The following is a 12,065-nucleotide window of genomic DNA, read 5'->3' on the forward strand; positions in this document are numbered from 1 at the left end:
GACTTTTGTAGGAATATCTTTGATTGAACGGCTATGCAGATTATGCAAACATGAATTCTTAAGTGCTGAGTCTATGCAGGTATAAAGGTTATGTTCCCTGGAAGATAACTTGTTCACATACCTGCCACTGTGACAGGTGGATTCAAAAATATACCAGCCACTCCTTTTTCTGACCATACCAATGTAATGATGTACATGTATATTATCAAATCAAGGCTTACAGTATTATGTAACAGGCTTTTTATGAAGGGAGGTGTTTCAACTATTAAGGAAAATACTGACATGCTCTTTGTCTCGCTCAAAAACAGAATAAAAGTTTAATTTAGTTCATTATTTTGAGGCTAGAGTTTCCATCACAGCCATGTCCTCAAAGGCTAACTCAATTAGCTAACTCGACCTCGACTGAGAGGCAGGAAAATCAATTTTGTTGTTTTTAAAATCACTCTGTCGTTACTTTTATTTTCCAGCCACTGGGACGGGTAAATCGAGCAAATTCACCCGTCACTGCAAAAAAAACAACAGATGATGGGTGCTAATTTCCAACCCTGTTATGTTCATTAGAGGGGGGAGAAAATATAACCTCAACTTTATTTGCGATCGGTTTGGAAGCAAGACATTTAAAGGACAGAAATATACTGAAGGCAAAAGACATTAAAAAGAGGAACTGAATACTCCTGTTTCATATTTAAAGAAATACATTGTGCCAAATCTCCAAATATCTCTAATGTATTCTTTATTTTTCACACATGGCGCCCTAAACAGAATTCACTGCCGAGTGTCTCCACATTAAGTGTTTTATATGACATCTATAAAACTGAATTAAACTGAATCCTTGGAGTCATGTTGCTAACTTGACGTAGAATCAGAAAAACATAAAACGTCTTGAAGCGTAAACAAAGCCGCTTTTACTCTCGCTCTGAAACATTTTTACTGTTTCAAATGAACACATCAACATGTCTTAAGTCACTCTGCTGGTTTAGTTTAAACTCGATGATTGGCTGGAATAAGTTGCATGCCTTTGCTTATTTGTATTTTTACAGCAGATGTTTGATTTGTCACAGCAGGAGCAGCACACGGGTAACTAATCACATCAACAGGGACTCTTTTCTATGAATGTGTCGCACTAAGACATGACAGTGTGACAAGGGAAAAAGATTTCTACCATCATCACTGTAAACATATGAAGTTGATTTACATCTGTGCTATGCTTACTCTAATGTGTGAAATTAAAAAGAACTCTTTGAACATTTAGAGACGTTAAAAAACCCAACATGTAGAGACTGATCGTTACATCTTCATGACAATCGATGCAAAGTGTGACTCAACTTTTCACATATAAAATCACACGGTTCTTAAGACGATCAAAGTAGCGTGGCTTGTTTCTATTTATGTGGCAGCAGGTGATAAGCCCTTCTATGTTAGGAGTGCATCCCTTTAAATCCAACCTCACCCACTGGGTGACCCTCATATAGAGATTTATCTCTCTACTGAACTGGTACGAATTCAGATCTCCACGGCTATCATGCAGCTCAACAGAAACATCATTCTCAGGTGAGATAAGACTTTCATGGGAACCAAATTCAATTTTTACAGTAAGAGACCACAGACAACACACACACACACACACACACACACACCCACACACACCCACACACACACACAGACCTGCAGCAGATCAGGCCTGCTGCTAATCAGGTTAAAGATAGCAGCAGGTGAGCCGGCCCTCTTCTCAGACTGACCTACTGTACAGACGGAGTGATCTCAATCCCTCGCCTCCTCGCTCCTGCTCTCAGGTTATTCGTCCTTCCCGCCCACCGGGTCGACTTAGCGCTCCTGAATCAGCTGATTAATGCTGAAGAAGGAGAGCGGTGGGCAAACACAGGAGCACACATCTGTCAGAGAGAGCAGGATGGATTCAGCACTTGAGCAGTACAATAGTAAATACTTCAATTTATTCCTGCATGTCAGGGTCTTAATTGCGCCTTGTGGACAAATTTGAGTGACTGTATTCAGAGCGGGGCTCGCTGTTATCCCCTGTTCCCGCTTTATATGCTAAGCTAGGCTAGCAGCTATTATAAACACAAGAGAGAGCCATCATTCTGCTCATGATACTCTCAACAATAAAGGAAATATTATATATTTTCCAAAATGTTACACTACTGAGTCTCATGTTTGTTAAATGAATAAATTGTTAAATTGCCAATATGTCTTGTTTCTTCAGACTTCAATCAAACAATCAACTAAACGACACCAAACAAGAGCCAATAAGCTGTTCGGCATTGGCAGAGAAGATTTGGCAAGTTTTTCATGGGTGCAACCCACATACTCAGCTCTGCTGCTCGTCCCACAAATGCATGTTCCTTACAAACGTGGCACCATTTAAAAAGGGAAATAAACTTTCCAACGGTATCAAATGTTTTGCCAAGAAGCATTGTTACGACAAAGAAATAATCCACCAAACACAAATGTCCTTAGTTTTTGTGCGATGTTTAAGTCAATATATCTTTTTGTTGATTTGTGAGCGTTAGAATTTTGTGGATAGATATTGTCTTACATGAGGAGAGAACCATCCCAGCTGCTTTCAGTGTTTATGCTAAGCTAGGCTAAATGACTCCTAAATGCGTCATATTTTACAGATAGATATGAGAGTGGTATCAATCTATACATCCATCTCTCAGCAAGGAGACGAAGAAGCATCATCTCCAAATGTTACATGTTTCATTCATCTTGTACCTGTATCTTCTTCTCCTGTATTTTGCTTCAGTGTGACCTATATTAGATAGATAGCTCTTCACTGTTTAAGGTGAGTCAAACAACAAGCAGAATTAGATTTAAGTGTGTGTGTCCTGCAGGAAAACTCCACTAAACAAGCAGGACAGTAAACGATTGTTTCCCTGGACTCTGTGTCAGAGAAGCTAAAGGTCTTTCAGTGACAAACAATCGCTCCTCTGCGTCAACATATCACCCGTTTATCACCCTTTTACTCACAGCCGCCTTACACTCCTCTGCTCACACTCAGCCCTGATTTAAATGACATGCAAATCTGTCCAGTCAAAGTGCTCTCAGCCCCCTCGAAACCCTCAGGCTGCATTTTCATTTTTTTTTAAAAAACAACAACAAAAAAAAAAAAAACATCCCTGCCGTCTTTACAGGATATCAATGTGTATTTATTTTCCCTTTCCCGTGAACTATGTCGTGCGGTGTTTCCACAAGATGATTAACAGGCTGAAAAAATATGTTTGTTGGCCACGCTGCTGCCTTTCAACGCGGGGCTGCAGATATAAAATGACTCAGTGGAAGATTTAAAGAGGAAGCCCAGTTCTTCCCTCTTACAGTTTTAATGAGTTCATCTTTAAACTCTCCCTGACCCCTTGGAGGTTTTTGAAAATTTTAATAACGCCTGTTCCTCTGCGGTGGGAGGTGTTTGCTGTGAAGTTTGAGTTTTTGATTTCAGGATCAATAAAAGGTGGAATAAACGGGCTGTAAAACGTTTCACATCATAAATGTCCACGTTTGTTTCTTCGGTGTTTGCGCAGATCTTTTATCAGGGATTTTCACACAATCTATCATCGTTATCCATGAGAATAAGGGAAGAACGGTAAAGGTTACCTGTGGCGCTTATCACTGCGTGTTATTTCATTTGTAGTTCATGTAGAGAAACGTGTTTGTGATGATGTCAAAAAGCAGGTGTTGAAGGATTGAACATGTAGGGGAAGGATTCAAATAGATCTTTGCTTTGCAAATGAGGCTGAATGAACGCAGCAAAAAAAAAAAATCACTTGAAAGTAATTTCAGTGTCTCAACCATTAAATCAATCAGTTTATTGATGTAGCTCAGGATTATAACAAACTGTAACCAGACCGTTGAATTATTTAGAGAGACCCAACATGAATCCACCAAAAGCAACTTAACGATACCGTTGGAACGGCCGTGGCTCAAGTCAGACGTCTCTTAATCAACAGGGATGGGGGTTCGATCCCCAGCTCCTGCAGCCACATGTCGAAGCGTCCTTGGTCAAGACCCTGAACCCCCGAAAGGCTCCTGCTGCTGCACCAGCGGTGAAATTGAAAACCAACAATGAAAAGCTTTAAAATTTGATAGATAGTGTGAATACATTTGTAAAAAAAAAAAAAAACTAATTGATTTGAAAAAGTTTGCTTAAAGTTTCAAGGGGGCATATTTTGTAACTTTCAGAAAGCGCTAGGCGGCTTACTCGTTAACCTCCTGTTTCCTGTTTGTATGCTAAGCTACGCTAACCTGCTGCTGCTTAAAATTCACTATACTTTTTGTAAGAGTGGTATTGATCTTCTCTTCTGATCACAGCAAAAAAGCAAATTCCAGCAAATGTAAAAAAAATCACATTATAAAAGTAATATCCGGGTTCAATAATCGCCGTGCGTTCACTCGTCCAGAAGCTTGATCATAATTCAAAGCACCGCCTCGCTGTCTGACAAAACGACCGAACTCATCAGTGATGCTGCCGTCGCTCCTGTACGTCAGCCCCCACAGACCTCCTCTCATTGTACCTGATGGCCTACAGCCCCGAGGCAGACCGCTAACAAAGCTAATCAGGGCTGTCAGTGTGACTAAGCGGATAATTTTACCCTCCTGAACTCCTCAGAGAGAGTAAATGACAGAGGCACAGGAAGCTGATGGGCACTGAATGCATCACCTGTGCAGCGGTGGCCAATTAAAATCAGATGTTAAAGCCTCTCTGTCTGTTCTTTGTATTCCTCAGGTGGTTCCCGAGTCATGGAGACCGGTCCCCCCCACCCCCACCCCCACCCCCTCTCTCCTGGGGGACTCCCACACTCACGGGAGCCGTAACCAAACACCTGCTTTTTGTTTTGTTCGACGCTCTCCAAGTAAATAAAAGAACAGATGAGGGTGGAGGTGGTGTGGTTTTGGAGGAGGAGGAGGAGGAGGAGGAGGAGGAGGAGGGGGTCGGTGGTGTACAGAAGCAGGTGCGTCACAGATCTTTGGTTTCAGCTTTATTTGGTGTCGCAGGCAGGGCGATAAGAGGAAGACACAGCGGAGGGAAGAGGGAAGTGCAGCAGGGGAAAGTTATTTGCCTTTAAATCGAACACTTCTTTTTTTCTGACCAGAGCCGCAGAGAGACGAAGACGGAGAAGGAGAGGGAGGCATATTTTAGAGGGACTACATCTTTTTATATGCACTCCTGGGCACCTGGACGCTGAGCAGCAGACAGACAGACGTTGATTCATCAGAGAGACCCAGAGCGTGACAGCAAAATACAATCAAACACTTCAGAGGACATGAAGACTGGAAAGAAATCCTTCATAGGTAAGGGCTCCTTTAATTCACTGTCTGTGTTATAAGATTGTCTGGAGAGGAGGACGCACCTTTTCCTCTTGACACAGCTCAATCCTCTCCCTTTTATGTCCCTATTCAATCATGTCACTGTTATATGTTTATTCAATAAACACCCCCCCCAAGCTGCTTCTTGAATCCCCTCTGTTTTCTTTGACGTCACTGCCACTACTTAGATTGCTTCTTGGCAGCACAAAACACCAGATGCCCATTACGAGAAGCATCATCGAGGACTCCTCCGTCTGTTATCGAATTGTTGTTTTGGATAATTATGTAATGTCCAAATGCAGAGCTCGCTCTCTCTCTCTCTCTCTCTGTCTCTCTCTCTCCCTGCTCTTCATCTCATACATCTGTCATCTGAGAGCGCAATAGTTACCGACAGGCCTCCACATTGTAACCAGGACTGGGAGGGTCAGATGATTTTGGCGTTCAGTGATAAGCATGAAAACTCTTCTGTTCCCACAGATATGGATGAAAAGACGAGGCTTAGAGTGACTATTTTTTTTAAAAGGCTCCTTCACTGTTTTAAAATTACTTTAGAGCCTCAGAGAAAAAGTCTGACACATTAAAAAATATACGTATATAGAGTTATATCAGTCTTGCATAGGGTGAATATGAAGCTACAAACAGTCAGCTTAGTTTAGCACAAGCACTGTGAAAAGGTAGAAACTGCATCCAACCACCAGCACATCTAAATCCCACTTGTTATTAGTTTATACATCGTCTATTTACTCAAAACCCAGGTGTAAGAATAAGTCTGTGTTTTTGGCAGAGCTGCAGAGTTCATCCAAATCTCATCCATTTTGCACACGTCACAAAAATCGGAATTTATTCTGCGTCGTGTCCTATGCCGTTGTCATCGCTACATACTTAGCTCTGCAATACTCCGCCTGACAATTGCCAGCCGGCGGTGCTGTCACCATGTTCGTTGTGCTGCCAGTGTCCGGTTCGGGCCACATCCTCTGCTCGCTTTTCGTTCAGGAAACCATGGCGACCGAAACCAAGCGTATCATGTCGTGGGTTGGAGCTGATGAAAAGCGTCCTTCTTCCTTCTGCAGAATTACACAGTGGTGTAAATGCAGTACATAATATAGTATCCAGTAGTCGTTGTTTTGAATTGCATTTTTGGGAAAATGCACGTCCGGCTTCTGCATAGGCACAAGACTATCCAAACAGGCTTGTGCTACAGCAGTAGATTCGACCCAGAAGTATAAATCAGGACTAAGAATGAGCATCTCTAGCTGTTCCCATGTTAGTTCGTATGCTAAGGGAGGCTAAGGTGTTAGCTGTCTTTGCATCAACTCTTCCAAAATGTCACTTATCACTGTTACAAAACATTTTAATGTCCAGCAGGAGTTTTTAAAAAGTAATGAGCAAGACTAGTATTGATTGTAGACCAAAAGTACTTTACATGTCATTTACCCTCCTTTGCATTTAACTCGAAAAAACATAAAGCTGGATAAGTTCCTCTGACAATTTCCACGGGGAAATCAGTTCCTTAATAAAAAAATCCCTCATCATTTTACCACCGATCAGACCGCAAACTGGATGACATTTGTAACTATGGCGTGGCTGTGTGCAGGGGAGCTCACTGTATTTATGTTAGTCGGTTTGTTTATGGTTGTTAGATGAGTATTTGTCCTCTTCTGTTTCATGATTTCACAGTTGAGTCTATAAAAACAGAAACAGGAACCGCACTGAAAAGCAGAAGTCCCCTCCTAGCACTGATTCATGATGTTTGTCCTACACTGGAAACAGATTCAGTTAGTGAATGAGATGCTGGACCTCTGAATGAAAATATCCTCGGCCTACTTCCTCTCTTTGGACTGTTATAGTTTCAGCAATTCTCAGGAAACACAAACAGCACCATAGTTACAGAGCAAGAGATATGATGTTAGACCGGCAGTCATTTCAGAGACCATCGAGACAAAACCAATCTAACCATAATGATAGTCATTAAAGCAGTAATAGCAGTCACATTAATATATTTAATAGAGGCTTTGGGGTTTTTTAAATAGGCAGGATCCAACACTTGGCAGCAAATTAAAGTAATGCATCATTTGTGAAATATTTGGCAGTAAATTAGTGTGAGTCATCACATAAGAGAGCAAAACACTCTTTCTGTTTTATCTGTTGAAGCGAGCGAATGAGCAGCCATCTAACCCCCCCCCCCCCCCCGTGGAGAATTGGAAATATTGAAAAACACATCTCATATCACGCCTGGGAATTCAGCAGGGAAATATGGAAAATCTAACTGAGCTTTCACGAGTCAAAGTCTGTTCCCACGCGTTAGGGCCCCGAGGCTGCACTGCGATGCCGCCCGTCAGGACCGCCACCTCCGGTCTGCATCTCTGCGGTTCTCTGTATGAGTAATAACAATAAGTGCAAAGACACTGTGAGAGAGAGTGTTGAACACTGCAAGCACAAACAGAAAAAAAAAGACTTTCTAAAGACGGGGCATGATCTGTTCTTAAGTGAGATCAGAGGCTGCAGGAGTTGGGATGACTCAGTAGGTGTGCTATTGCTACTCAGAGCCGGATAACAAGACCCACATGGTAATTAGAGATCCTCCATCCTGATTAGCAAACAGGCTTCCTGCCAGCCTCACAGTCGGTCACTGAGGGCTAGTGTGCCTGTATGACTTATTCCTCCACCTTCTGCTGCCTCAACCCCGTTACACTAGAAGCAGACAGCCGGGCAGGCACAGGGCCACATTCTCATGTTTAGCCTTGAGTGCAAATCAAATGATTTTCTGAAAAATACATTCCTATTAATCTTTAACAAAAACCTAGTTCCATGAACAAAACTTAAACAGTTACATAGCACTGTTTCAGCCACTTCAGGCAGATTTTGCCTGTAAAAAACTCTGAGTAGAGATGTGCACATTTAGCAAACTAAACGATTGAACGTCATCACCCTCGCTAATCTGCACCAATAATAATGTCAACCTAATGAATTATTCATATTCTTATTTGTTGGTCCTCGATGCTGGTCAAATGTTACTTTCAAACTGCAATGCAGCCAGCCGCCTCTTTAGCCAGAGACTGACTGTTGCTCCGGTTAATGGGCCTGCTCTCACTGCTCTACTACCCGGATGTAAACAAGCACAGTGAATGGATAGCGTCTCGTAGGGGCAGCGCCATTTGGCAGGTTATCTAGAAAATGGAGATAAAGAAGTAGGTAGGCTTGCATATCAACTCGAGCAATGCATAACCACATTCAGCACAGGCATTTTGATGTTAACCTGCAGGGAGGGCAGAAAGCTGGCGGTGCTAGCACTGCTAACGTCAGCCACACTCTAAAAATCAAGTTTGTTTACCTGCAGACAATTTTATATAAATGGTGCCTAATTTTGACTGTTTACTGAGTGTTATCTTACCTTTACACAAGTTGATAAGTCTGAATTTAATATTCAGTTTAACCAACTAGGAAATTAGTCGCCTGCATCCCTACTAACAAACATTACATGACCAGATGACACTGAACAGAAGTCACAGTTAGCAGCTAGCTGGTGAATATAGTGCAAGCGTTTAGCAGCTAAAGAACGATGTGTGAAACTAAAAAGGCAAAAAAACAAAGCTAAAAGAGAGTGATGACAGAAGGTATTTTAGAGTCGATATGAAACTGAATTTGTGGAGTTTCTGGGACATGTTTATGAGTAAAACATGACGGGCAGCTGGGGAAAGAAACTCTGACAGAAACTTAGTTTGAAAGTTATAAAAACGGGAACTAATAGTAAAGTTTGTCTCCCTGTTGGAGAGAGAGAGAAGAACCCAGTTGTACACTAAACACTAAACGTAGTTGCTGAAGCAGTTAACTTTAATATTCCCAGCACAAAATCTGGGGCAGTCACAGAAGCCATGAATAAATTCTAGTGAGTGGGCTTGAACCCGCTGTACTTCAGGGAAACGGATATGAACAGTTGGTAAAAAGGTAGCGGATACACACGTCTCGTTTGGTTTGAAGTATGATTAGAGCTCGATTTAAGGTGACCAAGAACTGGATTTTTGGAGGAGAAAAATATTGTTAAATAGATTAACTGTATGACTGAGAATAAATTTAAAGGGATAAAAAGGTCAATTTTCATTTTGTCTGGACTTTAAGGATTCTGGATCGGGATGAACAATGTGAAATGACCTTCGTTTTTCAAATACCATCTGATTGCATTTTGGAGTAAATCTGATGCTTAGCTCTTTGTCTTAAAATGTAACACGATGCGGATCACAAACTGGGTTAATTTTCAGAGCCCCTCACGGACAAACCTTCAGCTCCAGACAGAGCCTTTCATCATGTGCCAGGAGTGGTATCACACTGAGTGCGGGGGCGTTATGATCGATGGCACCCGGTGAGATTTGGGAAAGCTTTTTGCCAGATCTGCTGGCAGGTGACTCACATGACTGCTCGACAACGTGATAACAAGAGGAAGTGCTGCCGGTCTGCTCAGCATCAATAATGAGAGGGACGGAAAGCGGTTCTAAATAAAACCGGATTAGTCTGACACTGGAGGAAAATTCTAGAGAAAAACTGAAAGCGATAGAATCTGTGAGTTCTAATAGTCTGAGCGCTCTACAGGACAGATAAACTTTATCGAAACAGAGAGGTGACGTGGATGTGGCTTTTTCCACACTTCATAGAGATACATTTAGATAAAGGGGAAATACAATTTTAGTTCAGCTGTGCCAGAAAGCACTTGACTTTCTGTTCCATCACAGTGGAAACAATGCAAATCAGAAGTGTCGGGCTGTTTGCGGGAACTGCACAGAGTCATGTTTACCCTACATGTAACCAGAGATAACATGATATGCTTAAAATATTCAGAGAGAGAGACTGCATGAGGTGAGGGACAAGCCTCACGCACAGCCGGAGGGAGGGGTCCATGTCAATGCAACCCGACCCCCCCTGGTGTGTTTCTGAGTGTAAACAGAGCTGAAGCTGAGCGGTCCAGAGACTTCCAGCTTTCTGTTTGAGCCTTCATGCCACTTTACTTCCTCTTTCCCCCCCCCCGCCCCCCTCGCTCAGGAACCACCGGTCCTGTGATGTCTCGTTTCAGTCACATTATGCACAAGTGTCACATGTCAAACTCCTGGGACAAAAGCCAGGAGTTCCCCGCTGACTGAGCTCAGCTGAATGAGTCTCTGAGGACCATGGTGATGTTTTTAAATAACACTGTGGGAACAAGTACTCAGATACTTCTCTAGAGTAAAAATATTACAGCTGCAAAGCACATGTGAGGATTTGATGGTCTTCTTTGTCATGTGTTGTTGGCCAGAGACAACATGACATTTAAAGACATCAAACGTAGACTTCAAGGGCCTTTTCTCCGCATATGACATACAGTATTTAACTTAGTAAGAATGATTATCCTTCACAAAATCAGAACAAATTGGTTTTTAAAAAATCCTCCCCCTTTAAGGGACATATTCAGACCAAAATCATTTGGTCAAGGCTGTAAACATCTGTAACATCTGCTGAAAAATGGTCTTTTTAATATGTGTGGGTTTGGGACTTCTAGCCAGCCTCAAGTGGCACACATTCTTCATTTTTCCACACCAGAGGTTACCGCTTGATGCAAATGTGTCTTTAAAAAGCAATAACTGGGGTTAGGGTAGAGTGCCTAGCGGTTAGGTTGCGCCCCATGTAAAGAGGCTATATTCTTCTGAGCAGGCGGCCCCCGGGTTTTCGAGTCCGAGCTGTGGATCCTGTCCCGCATGTCAGTCCCCATTCTCTCTCCCTGGTTTCCTACTCTATCCACTCTCATATCCAATAAAGACAAAAAATAAAAAAGCAAATATTCATCTGTCAGTAATGAATCATAAGTTACCCCATTACACAAACATGATTTGAGATAAAAAAAAAAAAATATATATATATATATTGATGTAATGTAAATGTTCAGATGAACAAAACGGAAATACAGCAAAGTACCTGAACTGGTGTATATCTGGTCTATTTGTGTGAGTAGGACTTCTCTCAATAACAGAGCGTAAACCAGAACGTCCTCTAGGATATAATAAAGTATTTAAAGAAGAAAATATATAATAATTAAATTACACTTCAACAGAGAGAAACGTTTATGTCATGACGCTCCCTGTGGAATCAATCAGTCACAGACAGGTCTCATCCCAAATGACTTTTCTGTTAGTGATCACTTTCAATCAGCCGACACATTAACACCGGCTGGAACACTTGCTTTCATTTGCAGTGCGGCTCCCTCTCCTCCTCAGGCGGTATAGCCATCTGCATTATGCCACTGTTATGTAACTTTCCGGGTTAGTGGACCACATATATGACAGCTGCTGGACTCATGGTCAGCTTAGAAGAGCATTATGTCATGTGTTATATTTCTCTGAATTTATATAATTTTGTCGTGCCGCGTCACCTCCGTAACCTTGACCTCATCGGCTGCACAGATCTACTAATTATTTAAAAAAGGGAAAGCTTATGGAGATTTGTGGAAATTGCATTGGATTTCGTTGAGAGGACAGATGGATAGTCTACACAGGATGGCTATATATGCTTTTATGTGGATTACCAGGGTGGGAAACTGCAGTTGTTGCAGGCAGAAGCTAAAAATGCAGCAATCATGACACACATTTTCAGCACATCCTTTCAAAATAAAAGCACTGCAGGGAGGCTCAGGTGGAGTCAAGCCACTTGTTTAGGTCTGTATGCGGCAGAGGTATAAAAATCATTTGAGTAAATTAATAAAATAGCGCATCAGTAAGTATCTCAGA

General features: G+C 42.0%; 1 protein-coding gene across 1 annotated transcript in view; it reads left to right on the forward strand.

Annotated features, from left to right (window-relative positions):
- Positions 1-5,032: 5,032 nt before the first annotated feature.
- si:ch211-195b13.1 (STKc_SGK domain-containing protein) overlaps positions 5,033-12,065 on the forward strand; it is a 13,222-nt gene continuing 6,189 nt past the window's right edge. The window contains exon 1 of the mRNA XM_061059925.1: positions 5,033-5,304. Within this exon, the coding sequence (XP_060915908.1) occupies positions 5,277-5,304 (28 nt within the window). The 5' untranslated portion in view covers positions 5,033-5,276. The remainder of the gene's footprint in view (positions 5,305-12,065) is intronic.

Source organism: Labrus mixtus, chromosome 16 (genome assembly GCF_963584025.1).
Source record: "Labrus mixtus chromosome 16, fLabMix1.1, whole genome shotgun sequence".
Taxonomy (NCBI): Eukaryota; Metazoa; Chordata; class Actinopteri; order Labriformes; family Labridae; genus Labrus; species Labrus mixtus.